This window comes from Thunnus maccoyii, chromosome 14 (genome assembly GCF_910596095.1).
Source record: "Thunnus maccoyii chromosome 14, fThuMac1.1, whole genome shotgun sequence".
In the NCBI taxonomy this organism is placed as follows: Eukaryota; Metazoa; Chordata; class Actinopteri; order Scombriformes; family Scombridae; genus Thunnus; species Thunnus maccoyii.
Window position 1 is genome coordinate 30,964,563 of NC_056546.1, and position 17,315 is coordinate 30,981,877.

General features: G+C 40.2%; 1 protein-coding gene across 1 annotated transcript; it reads left to right on the forward strand.

Annotated features, from left to right (window-relative positions):
* Positions 1-42: 42 nt before the first annotated feature.
* Positions 43-13,239, forward strand: LOC121912186. The gene is made up of 7 exons (XM_042434317.1): positions 43-67; positions 508-915; positions 2,894-3,003; positions 4,019-4,163; positions 5,061-5,183; positions 10,117-10,696; positions 11,504-13,239. Exons 2-7 carry the CDS (start codon positions 541-543, stop codon positions 12,022-12,024), a joined length of 1,854 nt encoding a protein of 617 aa, XP_042290251.1. The 5' UTR covers positions 43-67; positions 508-540; the 3' UTR covers positions 12,025-13,239.
* Positions 13,240-17,315: the final 4,076 nt, after the last annotated feature.

Consider the following 17,315-nt stretch of genomic DNA (forward strand, 5'->3'; position numbering starts at 1 on the left):
TTTCAAAATAAAATATGGCCATTTCCATAGTACCATTGAGACGTTTGAAAACGTCTCAACATGGAATGTAAGACATATATAATTTCAGCATTTTATTCACATTTTGTTCCCGACATTCTACAAGCTCCTAAAATGTATGGTTGTATAAATAAAATCTAAAATATCAGTAAACTGTACAACTACAATGCAATGATGTGACATTGTCATTGTACAACATGATGCAGTTTAAGTAACGCCCCTCTTGAAGTGGTGAAAAGTGTACTTTTTCGTTCTAATGTAGCTGAGTAAATATATTATACTAATACTGTTATATTTTATAAATTTTTATTTTACTATTTTTTATTTTATACATATTAGCCTATGTATTTTTAATTTCATATTTATTTTATATTTTAAATAACTATCTGCTGTTCAACACGTTTACACTATCATGTAAATAGGATATGATGAGTCGAGTAAAAAACATAAGTAATGTCAATGCTGCTCTCACTTTCACTTCCTCGTCAGGTTGTGACAGCTATACTTCCTCGTCATAGTTTGATGGAGACTAGTTGTGTGCTTGTCGGTGAGACAGTCATGAAGGACGGTACCGGAGCAGGAGAACAGGCGGAGGTTTCCCGTCAGGAGGTTTATGAGGATTATGTGAACTATTACCTTCAGCTGTGTACAGAAGTTCGGCCGTGCCGTGATGCCCAGCTGCTGAAGAAGGCGGCTCTGTATCTGCTTCAGGAACCAGAAGCTACAGGGACTTTCACCGTGTTTCCATTCTACCACACTGTGATGGAAGGCACTGAAGCCCTGAGCACAGACTACAGGAAACACCTGTCAGCTTTTATCAAAGCCACCGAGCTGCTGGAAACTCTTTGTATCAATCTGTTCCTCCAACCCTGGAAGAAGGAAATCAAGACACTTAAGGTGGCTCTCTTTCTTTTATTTTATTTTCTTTCTTTCTTTCTTTCTTTCTTTCTTTCTTTCTTTCTTTCTTTCTTTCTTTCTTTCTTTCTTTCTTTCTTTCTTTCTGTCTTCCAGGTAATTTTAATAATAATGACCTCATGCCTGGAATTCAGAAGGCGTGTGCTACTGTGGGTCAAGGTTCAGTGTTCTCTATATAGTTTCCGTTGGGGAATAAATTTGTCACAATACTGAGGAACAATTTTATATGCTGTATGCAGTGCCAAATGTTGCATCTGAAACAGTAATTCTTTACATTATGCACATTATTTTATTTTAACATTTTATAGGCAGTTTAAAACTCCATTCCAAGGAGACTTTCTTTTGGAAATCCCCTAGAGGCTCCCAGTAAATTAGACACAACACCAAGGTGTTCGACTAAGCCATAATCATTTCTCAACCATCATTTCTACTGAAACTGGTCTCACCAAGGAGGTTGAATTCATGGCAAAATTCACCCATTCCTCCCCCTCAGTATGCAGTTTTTCTACTCTAGAATATTACTTGGCTCCAGGTTTGCCTGTTATAATTTGATTAAAGACAAAGTAAGTTAAGAAAGTGCTACATGTAAATGGAACATCAGATGAAATAATGACAGTATTAAAACTACATTTGGACACAGGGACCCTCTTCAAGAACTCAAGATCAGGTGGTAAAGCAGGACCGACCTGAGGACTCTTATCATGCTTATTATATCAGTTAATACTGTTCTTTAAGCATGGAATCACCAAGGGTTTTCTTCTTGGTACCATGGATGTAGTCAGTTGCAACCAGCCTGTTAAATTATGTAATAAATTATGTGCAAGTAGAAAAATTTGCACAAGAGTTTCATTACAGGAAAGGCCATGAGATCACCAAAATCCATTAAGATCATTCTGTTGGATTCATTATTTTCACAGAAATGTTCATGTTATAGAGGTTAGTTACAGTATAATAGTAATAGATATTTTGCACCAGAACAATAACTTGGCCTCAGGATGGTGCTAAAAGGAGAGGTCATGTGAAAATGGAGAGGGATCCACTGGAAGCCTGATACTGTGAAGTTAATTGAATTGAAATCAGTAAGAGTTAGATTTTGAGATACATGTACAGTACAACTGGAAATAAAGGTGGCGCTCGACGGGAGCTACCTCCAAAATATTGTTGTTGCTATGGACCAGATTGTCTGTCAAAGAGATATTTTATTATGAGTTGTTCCAGTTCCTGTTTCTGTGCAGGATGTGGAAGACAGTGGAAATGCCTGAAAGCAGAGTGATTTTGCAATAAGACACTGAGACAAAGAGAGTGAACAGGTAAAGAGACATTTAGGAGTTCAGAATATGAAAATGAAAACACATTTTCTTCACTTCCAATGTCTTTGGGTGGAGGCAGGAATCTCAGAGAGCGGTATCTCAAAACCAGGACAAATAAAACCAAAACTCTTCATGGAGAGATATAAAAGGGAGTGAGGTTTTCTTTTTTTTTTTTTTTTCTTTTGTAATTTTGGTGAATCTTATTTACACATCCTGCAGTTATGGAGCAACATTATCATTCATTTGGAGTCGTGTTTCTGTCCTGGTGGTGCTGAGCAGGTAGTGTACAGCGGCTTTTTAGAGCTTTTTCTCTGAAAACAGCCAAAAACAACGCTATGAGAGCGCTGAGAGTGAACCAAAACAATGAAGTTTTAGCTGACAGCTAAACAATGAACTGAAACTCGCTATAAAAATCTGTAAAGCTGAGGGGAGCTGTGGAGTCACTGATAATTCTGTGTAGGTTCATCACTGCGAATAATACCTCTGACATTACACACAGTCGTTTAAAAATATCCAATATAGCCGCTTTAGAGCTTCATCATTTTAGAATAAAACATGATATGTTATCATTGTGCTGTTGAAACTTGGCATTTGCGAGAGATGAAAATGAATCTTTTTTCATATATGAAATGTATTTGTGTCTCTTTCAGTGTTTTACAGGTCCATTTGTCTACTGTCTCCTGCCAGTTCTCAGTAGCTCTACCATCCAGTCAGTCTTGGGCTCTATTGGCTACCTGCCACATACTGATACTCCACAAAGGTAGGGAACATAGGGAGGAAGAACAAGAACAAGAGCGACAATAAATACTGTGGACATCTAGTCACAAGGCCTGTTCTTACAACTGCTAGGGTGTCTAGGTATAAATAACATACATCCAGCACCTACTACATGTACACAATGTAATAAGACTAGAACTTGTGTTAAGTGAGTGGAACTTCACATGTCCTCAATGCAAAGCATTTTTTTTAAAAAATGGACCTGAGAGATATTTTTTATTATCAGAATATATTTTCCCTCTTAATTAAAGGTACCCTGTGGAGTTTCTGACCTCTAGGAGTGCAGTGGAGCAGTTTTTTATGAGTGGGTCCCGGTTTTGTTTCTTTGTCAGAAGGATGCACGCAGGTGACATGAGACACAGTCCTGTGTATCCTTTCACACTATTCCAATAATCTACAGGTGGCTGTAATGCACAGAAAAACTCAGCAATGTGCCAACAAAGGCAGAGAAGAAGAAGGCTGCAAACCAGTAAACACTGATGTAAACAATGCAGGTTTTAAAATACTTTAAAAATCAGTTTTGCAAATGTTTCATGAGGAAGGAGATGGATTTAACACATTTGTTAGACCACAGTGCATTTGGGTGAGTAACAGTCAATGTAAACATAACTTTTGTTTGTTTACAAAAAAAACTCCACAGGGCACCTAATGAGGGACAAAATCTCCATATCTCTATAATCTCTAAATTTTTTAAATGTGTGCCGACCACAGATTAGTTCATATTCTCATGTCAATGTTAACTTAACGCTTAAAGACCCCCCCCCCCCCCCCCCTATTTTTGTTATAGCATTCTGTTAAAATTTCCAGCTCATTTTTAATGTTTGAAATTCACAGTTCGCAAAGCTAAATTTCATCAGGAAACATCAACAATTCAGTTCAGGGAATCTTGATACAGATCATCATAGAAAATCATCAATATCTCAGATTCAAGCTTTTGTCATTTGTGAAGGTGGCATCTAACCTGCTATACTCATCACTTTTTATCCCGTTCTCTTCAGTTCTGCTGTATTTTTCAGTGAGTACAAACTCAGCGTGGATGCTAACCCAGACAGAGCCATGCTGCTGGGTTTTGAGCTACTGCTGGCCAGGGTGGAGTGTCTCCACCTCCTGGAGCTCCTGGAGAAGGATCAGTTGGGACCACACGTAAGATCAGAAATCAGCGGCATCCAACCAACTGCCATATATGATCCCTATCCTTATGCACTCTAATCATTGCCTTGTTGCACTGCCTGTTGGCATCTACGTCCTATCAGGCCCAAACTTAAGCTTTATGGCACTTACTTGTGTTTTTGTCTCCTGACTAGATCCCTGCTTGTGTTGTATCAGTCTCATATGTATGTCGCTTTGGATAAAAGCGTCTGCTAAATGAAAAATGTAAATGTAATCCTCTGACAGAAAAAGAACCAGATTAAATAAAAAAAACAAACAAGTTACACTAGCGTCTCTGTGAGGCTAGCAAAATGGTGCTTTGGGAACCCTGAATGTAGGTATCAGATGTTTCATTGGATGAGAGAAAACTGTTGACCTGCTGATGGTACAAGGTGAACAGATGATCACTGAAGGAACACAGTGAGGAACATGAATGTCTGTACAAAATTTCATGGCAATCCATCCAATAGTTGCTGAGATATTTTAGTCAGAATCAAAGTGGTGGACCAACCAATCGCATGACCAACCAACCAACATTGCCATCCTTAGTGTCTGGAACTAGTGTGGCTAAAAAAGAAACACTTTTATCATACATCACACACAACTTTTTGATGTTAATAGAAATCTTTCAGTGCTGGTTCAGTCTCTGGGTCTCGGCTTGACAGTCAAGTGGCTGGAGACTCTAAATTGTCAATAAATATGAATGTAAATGTATATAAATTTTTGATAGTGAGAATGAATGGGGACATGGGGTATCTCTGCCTTCTATCCAATATAGAAATAACAATATAGAATAATAATAGAAATAGAGGTCACAGGACATGGTCAAGGCTTACATGATCTCAGTTTTGTTTCATGGCTTCCTTGTGACAGTGTGATCTGGCATTACAGGAGTGGCTGGAAGTTCTCCAGAGGAGAGCAGGGCCTATGAAGACAGAAGAACACACAGAAAAGAAGACAATAGTGCAAATGGAAGATGAGAAGAAGAAGAAGGAAGAGGCAAATACAAATGAGGTAGGCTAGAGCAAAGAGGTCTGTTTGACTGTGTGGAGAAGGAAGAGAAGAAAAAGAAAGAAGAGGTGCTGGGAGTCAACCAGAGAGAAATAAATATCAAGGCAAGATCCATGAGCAATAACAGAGGTTACAAAGGTAACTATGGTTCTCTGAGGTCCAGGATGACTGCCAGTGGCAGTAAACAAAGTGAATAGTTGAGTGTGTGATATGCAGGCCACCAAAAAATAAAATTTGGCCACAATGTGACCACAGGATTGTCCGCAATCTACAACCCAAAAGCACGAAAACAAGCCAAAAGTCCACAGGATGGACAGAACTTTATCAACAACCCGAAGAGGATAGTTAAGTATAATAGTAGGTCATCAGCATCTGTGCTCCAAGCCTCCTCTATGAACACAGGCAAAAAGTGGGGAGGATTTGAGAGCAATGGAGAGTGGCTCTATTTTTAAAGCAAAAAGAATAGGAGACATGTGGCAGCCCCAATGGGTACGCATGAGAGATATGCAGAAATATGCAGACAGACAGAGAAGACAGACATAAACTGTGACCCAAACCCTAGTCTGTGGCTTTAAAACGGAAAAAAGGCAAGCCATCTAAGATGTCCTTGGGGCAACGGGTCACTAAATCCAAAGCAAAACATGGTGCAGTCAGTCACTTGCTGCTCAGTATCAGTGCAGCAGTACTGCTATGAGAACAATAATTTTGTCTGTCACGTTCAAAAAATATATTCTGTTATCTAAGACAGTATAGTTCACATTTATCGATTGAAAATAGCTCTGCCATTCTCTTGTGAGTCAATGCACACCATTCAGCGTAACCTGCAGCCAGGCAGCGTGCAATGTTCAAACTCCCTGCTTGTAGAACTTAAAGGATTACTGTGGTTTAGAATTTAGTGGCATCTAGCGGAGAAGTTGCAGATTACAACAAACTGAATACCCCTCCCCTTGCCCTTCCAAGTGTGTAGGAGAACCTACGGTGGTCACGAAACTCGCTAAAATCGTGAAAGGCCCTCTCTAGAGCCAGTGTTTGGTTTGTCCATTCTGGGCTACTATAGAAACGGCAGTTCAACATGGCAGGCTCCGTGGAAGAAGACCCTCTCCCTATGTAGATATAAAGGACTCATTCTAAGGTAACTAAAACACAACAATTCTTATTTTCAGGCGATTATACACTAATTAAAACATACTTATGAATGTTATATTCCATTTCTGCCAAGTCTGTTCCACTAGATGCCACTGAATTCTACACACTGGACCTTTAAATTTCACATTGTTGAAGGCTGCTCATTTGTTGGCCACCGGTTCAATGAAATCCTGAAATCTAATGTTGTGCTCTTTGAATGAAACATCCCGATGCTCCCTTGCCCACAGCAGATTCAGCTCCTTCTCAACGTAGCAATGAAAATTCACCGGTATGGGACATGGTCGCTGGCCATGGCACTGTCTGGACCCAGGCTGCAGTGAACTCGGTCAAGTTTGGGCAGGTCGGGCAAGAAATCCCAGAGTAATTCTATAAGCAACTTGCACATAAACTGCCTTGGATCATTGCCTTTCAAACCTTCCCGACAATTTGCAGGTTCTGTATTTTGGACCATTAACCCTCATAGTGCTGCGCTTTCCTCAGTTTGCTTACTCCGCAGTGTATCAACTTCTTTCTGTAGTTGCGTGATGTGTTCGCTGAGGGCCGTTTCTAAAGTTGAGATGGTGGCAGTGGGATTTGCCACAGTAACACTGAGGGCATCAAGAGAACTATTGGTGTGGCTGTGAGCTCCTCTGTCATACACTTTCTAATTTTTTTGAGTTCTTTAACCACTTTGATTACTATTTTAATTGATTTAAGATTTGAATAACAATAAAACTGTTGTTTGATGTTTAAATTACTCTTACCATGGTTTCAGAGCAAGTCCTGGCCTGTGCAGTAAACCAGAACATAGACCTGGTAGCTGCAGTGTAAGTTACAACATTGCAAGGCCTCATTAGGCCTCCTGTAGGCTACAGTCAAAGCCAAACAAGCCAGCTATTGATAAAATTCACTCTCAAAGTTTTAAAGATAAATGGACAGAGAAGTACTTATGTGTTTGTCTTACCTTCATTTTCCAACAAGAAGCCGGTGTGCCTTCTTTGGGGTGTGCCTGAAACAGTGGCCCGAAGGACAAAAATTGAGGCATTGACAGCCAGCTACTCTTATATTACCTGGGTTTTCGTCCTAAGTGTAACTCAACATACAAGAGCTATCATGGCATCCCTAAAAGCTACCTGACTTCTAACCAGGCACAATATGCTTTTTATAGATCCCAAGGCACTAAAGGAATGCAGGGTTAGTATTTTGAAGAACTTGCTATTGATAAGTCCATGGATAGTGTGATTGTTGTGGTCAAACAGGTGCTTCTGTCTGTGAGATCAGTGCAGTGCTGTGTCAGTGGCAATGTTTACAGGTAATTATTGAGGAGCTATGTTGAGCACAACTCTAGTGATGAGAGTGTTGTAGCTCAATTGTGCATTTTTGTTTGTTATTTTGATGGAAAAGAGTTCCCTCTTGAGGAGTGTACTATGACTTACATTCCCAAAGCTGGAGGAACTGTTCACTCTGCATGGACTGTTATTTGAAAAAGTAAACTTTGCCATAACTGATGGGGCTCCAGCCATAGTGGGAAAACATCAGGGGGTTTGAAAGAAAGTTGAAAGAAATTGTCCATCATATCAGTGGATTACACTGTCTCATCCTTCAGAGTGTGCTGTGTGCAAAATGAAGTGGTAAACTTAATTGTTCTGGATAAAGTCATACATGTGAACAACTTTGTCAGACAGCTTTTGAACGAATCAGAGGATGCGACGTGCCATGATCTGCTGTACAAAGACAAGCACTGGTTAAGTAAGGGATATACCCTGGGGTGCTTTTTGGAACTGTATGACCAGGTAATACATTTCCTTCAAAAAAGCAAGTTGTGAGCTTCACCTGACCACCTTTGCAGTCTGAAAAATGAGGACTTCATGGCCCATATTGCATTTTTGGCGATACATTCAGTCACTTGACATTTTACTACCATGGCCATAGAAATGCTCGCTCTTTGGATGTAGCTGCAGTTGAGGCTGAATTGGTTGAATTTCAGTCATCAAGACAAATCAAGCATGCCCTCAGGAGCACAGAGTCAGTCTGTGCTTTTTGGATAGTGTGTTCAGAAGCGTACAGTACAAGTAAAAGATTTGCATTATACTGTATGTGCTAACGATGTTTGGATCAACATACACCTCCGAGTCCTAAATCATGAATAATGAGAATACTAATAATAATTTTATTTATATAACACTTTTCAAGCTTAAGCACAAAGTGCTTGCAGATTGTATTAGATAGTAGATGTCATTTTTCACATTACTCAGTATGGCCGAACAGAGCTATTGTGGTGTGTTAACACTTTGGGAAAAAAAGACTTTGCATAAGAGACTGGAGCTTTGATTGATAGCTCATCCACAGACGATAAATAATGACCTGGTTCATTTATAGTTTAATTAAAGTGTTATTATTGCTGCTGCCTTAAAAAAACTTATCAGCATGCCATTTCTGTTCAAATACCACCAATTTCTGTTCATGAGACAGACATTTTTTGTTTAAATAGTCAAATTAAATCTGTGTTATATACATGGCATGTTTATTAGACGTCATTTCAGCACCAGGCGCTATTCATATAAGCCTACAGTACAACCTGAACAGCCTGACTTAGAACGTGGTGAAGTGGCCTTACTTTGCATGCCTCTTGTTCACATGGGAGTATTGAATATTATTAGATGACACAAGGTCATATTTAACAGGAATTACATGACTTGAATTAATATAGCTATCTACAGCAGATACATGAAAAATGATGTTTAAGTTTTGATGCAGACTATAAAAGGGGCCAAATATTTTTGTTGGAAATCTGGATTTGGCCCACAGGATGCTATTTGCCAACCACTGCCTTTCCCCAACCATGAGGTGAGGCATGCATTGTTACAACCTCCATGCACCATGCACCAGGAACAAGTCACCCTGACTCTCTTGTGTCTCAGAGGGTTCAAATGAAGGCTGTTGTACTACCACTGCAGGGTGCGTAGATGCAGCAGCCCCAAGGGTGTAATTGCTGAGGGTGCCCAGACTGCAGGAGGCTTTGTATCCTCTCCACAGTTGGGCTCACCAGCATTAACACTGAATTCAGGAACAGTCATATGATGGTCATCTGCTCTGTTGGATGATGAAGGCAATGGACGTGGTTGTGGATTACCGAAGGAGCCCAGCCCCATCTGTCCCTGGCCTTCGATTCCCCTACCATGAGGCCTGATTCGATTGTGTCTTGCTCTTTCGCCTCTGGCCCAAACAACTGGCCTAGCACAAAAGGGGAGCTTTTGCAGAGTTTAGTGACAATGATCTGACATAGGTACCTATGCAAGCCACACCTGACTTTGGGTCACAATTTAGGTGGACATCTAACAACCCAGTTCTCTGGTCATTAACCAAAAGGCGTGGAGTGCAGTGTTATTTATATAATTTACATCCTAGACTGGGCGAGCAGGAGTATGGAGAGGTAATTGCTGATATGAGCCATCCGGGCAGAGGTGCCATAGGCCCTTGAGAGAAGGCTATCAGTGAACTGTCACTGAGGCCTGGAACAGCAGGTTTTGTCCCTAAGTGCCTCATCTGGTGAGAGGACAAAAGATCCTCGGGACCCACAGGAAGCATATGGTCCAGGCCATATGCTCCCTGTGGGTCCTGCAGCTGCACTGACTGCACTGCCTATATTTCTGACATTGGTACAAAATGTTATTATCATTGAAATGTATTGAAGTATTTGAAGTTAAGTGAGGGGGTGTGTGGAAACAGGGCTGTACATCATAAACAGATGCCCAACAACAACAAAAAACACAGCCTGCAGTCTGTACTGAACTCTCTTTTATCTCTTCAGGTACCTCTGTCTTTGGATACCAGGTCTGCAGTGAACTCCCAGCCCAAGTCTCGATGCTGCCACCTTTCCAGTGTAGACCAGTCCATCATGGAGATGCAGATGACCTATGATGACCTGGCCATCAGGGGCCGCCCTCTGCTACAGGACAAACTTCACAGAGCAAACAGCAGCAAGAGCAGCAGTAAATTTGTTCATACTGCCAGCACCAATAACAACAGTGATGACAGTAAAGCTGTTCAACCTCCTGAAAGAGGCTGCATTCGAAGTACCAAAGCTGCTGGTACAACTATAAGTAGTAAAATTAATGGCAGCAAAGTTTGTGAAATGATTGGCAACAATAGCAAAAGCAGTGGCTGCAATGATGGGAACAGTGGTGGGACCACCACTCCAGGAAGCAAAATTAGCAGCAGCTTCAAGAACAGTGATGGAAGCAGAGTTGACGATGAACTCAGTGGTCCTCATGACACCTCCCTGCACATCACACTGAGAGCTGGGTCTGATGCAGAGCAGAGCCTGAAGCCTGGAGAGCCTCAGGCAATAGCAGAGCATCCTGCCTGGACACAGCAACAGGCTGCAGCAGGTAACACACACACCACTGTGACAGCAGTGTATGGTAATCAATACTTATTACTTACTGTCTGCTGATGAAGTGGACTATAAATTCCCCTTCTTCCATAATACCAATCAGTTTTGACCCAAATCTCATTACATAATCGTCATGATTATCACTATTGTTATAATGATAACACAATCCTATTTTTATAATCACAACACAATCCTATTTTATTCTTAGGTCAGGGCTACAACGCACCTGCTGTGTGATGATGCTCTGACAATTTCATTATGAGCTACTGTTTCTACAGTTCCTCATCAATTACATACTTCTTATTTATTCAAAACTAAACATAAATCTTCCCTGTCACACACCAACAGCTATTTTGGACATCATTGTTATTTTCATGCCAAGTGCACTGTATATGTGTATTATTGATCCACAGTGAAATAATTGAATCAAGACATTATGTACACATCTTGAGTACTTTTTGCTAAACCAGCAAGTTACAATATCTGACAATCATTGTCCACAATGGTCTAATACAACCAGAAATATTACAGAAATAGCTACCACAGTATGAACAGTATGGCAAAATGTCTAACAATATATTTTGTCTAATGGTATATCATGATATTGACCACCCTGAATTTTCATTATGTTGTTACACTACAGACATTACTAGAAGTGGACCGTTCCTCTGTGCACTTTTTATGACAGACATATGTTTTATGTGCAGATTATTTTTGTCTTGGAAAATAAAGGTTTTGTTACTTGCTGTACTGGAAAGGAATTGCACCCTGCAGTATAAATGTGAAGCCCTTCTTTTCACAGACTTACAAACTAAGAGACCGACCAAACCAGAGCATCCCTCCCTGACCTCCATGGACGAGGAGCAGGAGCTCAGAGAGCTGGCAGAGAGGATGGGCCAGCTCCATGCCCAGGAGACCAAAGAGGAGGTGAAGAAAAAAGATGACTACAAGAGAGGAGGGGAAAACACAAATAAAGAGAGGAGAAAGAAAGGGAGAAAGGCAAGCATAGAGGGAGAAGCAGAGGAGCAGAACCTCAGGAAGCCAGTGATGGAGACAAGTCCAGCACAGAGCCATGCTGCCAGTAGATGCACCAGATCCTCTCACTCTGATCCCACAGTAATGAAAGAGCAGAAGCAGCCCAGTCTGTGTTACCCATCACCAGTGACCGTCAGTACAGCAGACTGTCAGTCTGGAGGAGGAGGCAGCACAAGTAATCAGGAAGGAGAAGTAAGGGAAACACATACTGACAGAGCAGCAACAGGCCGAGGAGAGGAAGAGCAGCTGGCACAGAGCTATGTTATAGTTGAGCATCACATGAAATAGCGTGATCTCAAGGGTAATTGACACATATGGCAGTTATTAATAACAAAACTACTGAGCAAGCTCAAAACCAATACAAGCTGTAAGCCGTGATTCAACAGTACACAAGGACAGATTTATAAAAGCAGAATGAGATTTTATTGCAGAATCCCATGTTGTTACATATCATATTTTCTCTCACCTTATTTACTGTCACCTCGCTACAGTGCTCTCAAATAAAGACTAAAATGTCGGGAAAAAATATTTGAAAAAAAGAAATTCCCCATATCTCCAACACAACATTACAACTAGGAGGCTGATGTGAACATTTTTCCCACATGCCTGTTCCTATATGATGTGGACAGGGCATTCAGCTAATTTCTTTTTCACTGTTAAAGGCCCAATCTTAATTCTACCATATACATGATACCTATTTACATATATTATTGAATAGTTGGAGATAAAAAAACAGCATTTTGTGTGTCTCCCAACTGACCATAATTGAGGCTTGTTTACTCCAGTACACACATTTGTTTAGAGTTAAAAGACATGCCAATTAATTGGCATGAATGATTGCAGATTCCACCCTTGTAATTTAAAATTTGATGATAGGGCAACCCTTTTGTTTTAATTTGAATCGCAGATTATACCTTGACAGTCTTCATTCACAAAACTTTAAAGGAGATTGTAAGAAATCTTATGTTACTGAAAGGTGCTGTGTGAAGTTTTCTTGTAAACCAACAAAAGTTATGTTTATTTTCAGTGTTACTTATTAAAATGCATTGTGTTTAACCTTGAGGTTCAACAAACATGTTGAATGTATTTCATCCCTCAAAAGACATTGGCAAAGCTGGTTTTTGCAACATTTTGTCACCTGCATCGGGTACATGCCAATTCCCTTATTTGATCCTTCTACCTGTCCAGTCAGTCATCATGAAGGCCAAGGATCAAGGAGTAAGCAGGATCCCTAAGACTTGAGTGAGGATACACAAGACTAGCCTTCACTGTCTTTTATCAGTTTGACAGACCCCATGATTGGATGCTGCAACTGACCAGACTGTTCTGACACCGCATCAAATCATTGCTTTTTATACCAGAGTGGACAGACAAATAACATGTTGAACTCAAGTGTGCTAGTCCCAGATTTTATATTTTATTTGTTTTCTGATTATCTGGTTATCTGGTTATTCTGTGGTAATGTATGGTCTGCTTAATGTAATAAATGTTTTGTTAAGGGTAGTGTAATGCTTTCACCACTTTTGTTAACCCATTCTGGTCAGGTGTCAGAAGCAAGAAAATATTCACCACAACAGGTTTATGGGACAAAAACATAGAACCCCTTATTAAAAAATACAATTAATTAAAGCTGCATAGTAAATTCAAAATGGCCGACTTCCTGTTGGACTTAGGGCAACAGTCTAAGAGGCTTTTTTGTGCGTCTGCACATGATATATGTGCCTACCAAATTTCGTTCATCTATGTCAAGGGTGGGTACTTTTAATTTGAAATTTTGTAGGGGACAATCTGTTCAACCTGCTAGGCACAGGGCATAAAAGTATAGCACCTGCAACTTCCTGTTGCCAGTAGGTGGCGCTATGAGAATGACTCAATATTAACACATAGATGTGTTCAGGTCGGGACCCTCATCAAGCATGAGAAATTTGGTGCAGATTGGACGACGTACTTTCGAGTTACAACTTACTGTTTCATGGCGAAACATCGAAATTCGACACATTGCCACGTCAAGGGTGTTCAATGAAAACTCAAGATTTTGATAACTTTTCATCGCAAACGTCTTTAGATGACGCTGACCAAATTTGTCGTCGGTCGGGTTAAATCTCTAGAAGTTCATTAAAATACAAAGCCTGGAAATGGCAAGAAGTGCGCAAAAATCACAAAGTAAAATCAATATGGTGGACTTCCATTTGGACTTACGGTATGGCTCCAAGAGGCTTTTTTGTGCGCCTGGACATGATACATGTGCCTACCAAATTTCATTCATCTATGTCAAATTTAAAAGTGGGGGCTTTGACTTTGAAATTTTCTAGGGGGTGCTCTTGAGTCATTTTGCCACTTCCAAGCTAGGGACCCTTATTAGACAACTAAAGTCACCCCTTCTGATGCGTCTGCCATATTTTGTGAGTTTTCAAGCATCCCTAGCCCCTCAAAAAAGCTTCCTATTTCATGTCAAATAATGTGTCACCATGGCAACAGCTTTTGATGAAAACTCAAATGCCTCATCATTTAGCATTATCAACGTCTTACAATTTAGCTGACCAAATTTTAGGTCAAGCTGCTAAGAGTAGTCAGTAAAAGTATGGGGCCTATAACTTCCTGTTGTTACTATGATTCAACATTGGCCTGTACATGTCTTCAGACTGGGACTCTTGTCAAACGTGAAATTTAGGAAAGATCTGACCATGTGGAGTCGAGTTACAACAGCTTTTTGTTTTTTCATGGCAAGACAGAGAAATTCGCTGCACCGCCACTGCAAAGGAAAATTCACAATCTTCACAATATAGCATCATCAAGTTCTTAAAGCTTTTCTGACTAAATTTGAGGTGGATCAGTCCAACCTGCTAGGCATAGGTCATAAAAGTATAGCACCTGTAATTTCCTGTTGTCAGTAGGTGGCGCTGTGAGTATGACTCAATATTGACACATAGATGTGTTCAGGTGAGGACCCTCATCAAGCATGAGAAATTTGGTGCAGATTGGACAATATACTTCTGAGTTACAAAAACTGTTTTATGGCGTAACATCGAAATTCGCCGCATCGCTAGGGCAATGGGGTCCAGTGAAAACTCAAGATTTTGATAACTTTTCATCACAAAGGTCTGTATATGACACTAACCAAATTTGAAGTCGTTGGGGTAAATCTCTAGGAGGAGTTTTTTCAAATACAACGCCTGGAAATGGCAAAATCGAAATTGAAATTAAATTCAAAATGGCTGACTTCCTGTTGAATTTATGGTATGGCTCCAAGAGGCTTTTTTGTGCGTCTGGACAAGATACATGTGCCTACCAAATTTCGTTCATCTAAGTTGATTTTGAAGGAGGGGCTTCAAATTAAAATTTTATAGGTGGCGCTATGGAGCCATTTTGCCACGCCCATGCTCAAGACTAAAACAAAAATTTTCACCACTTCTGACGAACGTGAAAAAAGTTTCATAAGTTTTCGAGTACCGAAAGTACCGAGGCTCAAAAATTTTTGAGGGGCTTAAGGTGGGGCTAAAAATTCTTTATGGAGAAGAAGAAGAAGAATTCCTTGAATTACAATAGGGCCTTCGCACTGTTGGTGCTCGGACCCTAATAATAGCTTGAATTCCAATAGGGCTTTTGCACTGTTGGTGCTCGGGCCCTAATAATAATTCTTTCAGATACAATAGGGCCTTCACACCACTAGGTGCTCGGGCCCTAATTAAAGCTGCATGCTGCGATGATCGGGCCCTGGCTCCTTTGCGCACATTGGGATGTGCCGCAGTTGAACTACGCCACATTTGAGCTGCTGTTATTGCAGAGCAACAAGATACAGCAATACATTTAGTCATTGGCGCCTGATTATGTACTGAAATGGGAGAGCAAACTTGGAAAGATACATAATTTGTGGGGTGGTCTGGGGGTCCTCCCCCTCCCTAAAAATTGGAATTTATAACAAATTTCCTGCATTACTACACCACCTAACCTCTTGGATTAAGTCAAGAAACAGCCACCTGCACTAGTCTAGATTAGTTGAGGTTGAGGTTGAGGGTGCTATGTAAACCAGGAATGCATCAGAACAGTGTATAATTGGGTGGATCAGGACAGGAAATGATTATTAGAAGAATGGCTATTTCATATTTGAAATTATATTCATAAAAACATATAGCCTAAAATGTTAGTAGGTTGCAGGCTACTAGGCCATCTTCAAGGTTAAACAAGGGCAAACCATTCATATAAATGAAATAGTCTTACAACACATCACAATATGATATGGATAATTCAATCTGGTTAAACAATGTTAAACCTGAGGGTTGCTATTCTCAATACTCACAAGTCATCTTCAAAGTCTAACAAATGCAACAAAGCACAAACAGTTTGGATGAATGAAATGGCTTCACAACAACTATCTAATTCCAATCGCACACACAGGTTCTACTGGTAGCAATTAGCACCACCAGCTGATGTAGTTGTAATGTTATACAGGAATGAATAATAATCACTTCAAAAGCAGATTATTTTAAACTACATTATCTCAAATCAAGGACTATTTTAATGCACAACTCAGAGGGTAATTTTTGCTCCTCAAGACTCAAAGGGGCCATTTTAGTTGATGACTAGACCTTACTTCCCCCTAGAGTAAACTTGCACCTCTCATTTACCCTGTATGAGAAAATGAGAGAATAATCATAATAATGAAAGCAGAGTGCAGTGATGCTGGATGAGAGATCATTACATGGAGTGATGCATCATCATATTAAAAAATAATGCCTTCCGAAGTCTGACTAAAACTGAAACTGAAGCAAAGTAATCTGCAGAAGTCTAAATGAATTACTTTCTACCGCTGAACATTTGACTGTTTGTTAATTCGGATACTTTGGCGATGTGAGGAAAAACTCTGCTCGGTTGGACTGAACCAACTCAAAGGATGGTCCGAAAACATCAGATTTTTTTATTACTTGTTTTTTGTCAATTGCTGAAAGTATGATCATTGATACAGGCTACTTAAATATAATCATATGATTGTGGGGACTGTATGATGATAAGGTTCTTATTAAAAAGACAAAAAGTGGGGTTGCAAAACAATAATTTGCTCTATTGCTCAGGCGCCTGTGCATTTACCAAAGGGCACCTGATATAGATACATATACAATGGTATATACGTTTTCATGAATATTGGACATTGCATGTAGGAGATAACTATCACTTCCTGTGTTCACAATGTGGCACTAGAGAACACCCACTTATTATACATCATGTTGCTGTATACCATGATTAGACCACACCATGTAATTTTCATGTAAATGGGATGACGTTTGTCACGGAAGACAGACTTCCTGTTGTCAGTAGGTGGTGCTATGTCCATGACTCAATATTGACATGTAGATGTGCTCAGGCCTGGACTCTTATCAAGCATGAGAAATTTTGGGCAGATTGGACAATGTAAAGCCGAGTTACAACAATTTCCTCTTTAATGCCCCAAACATATTTTGAGCAGAATTGTCCGCCACGCCACACTGCGCCGCGTCACGCCACGCCACATTCCATGGAAAATAAAAAGCTTGGCCATTTAGCATCACAAAGGTGTTTAGGTGTAACCTTCCAAATTTGAAGTC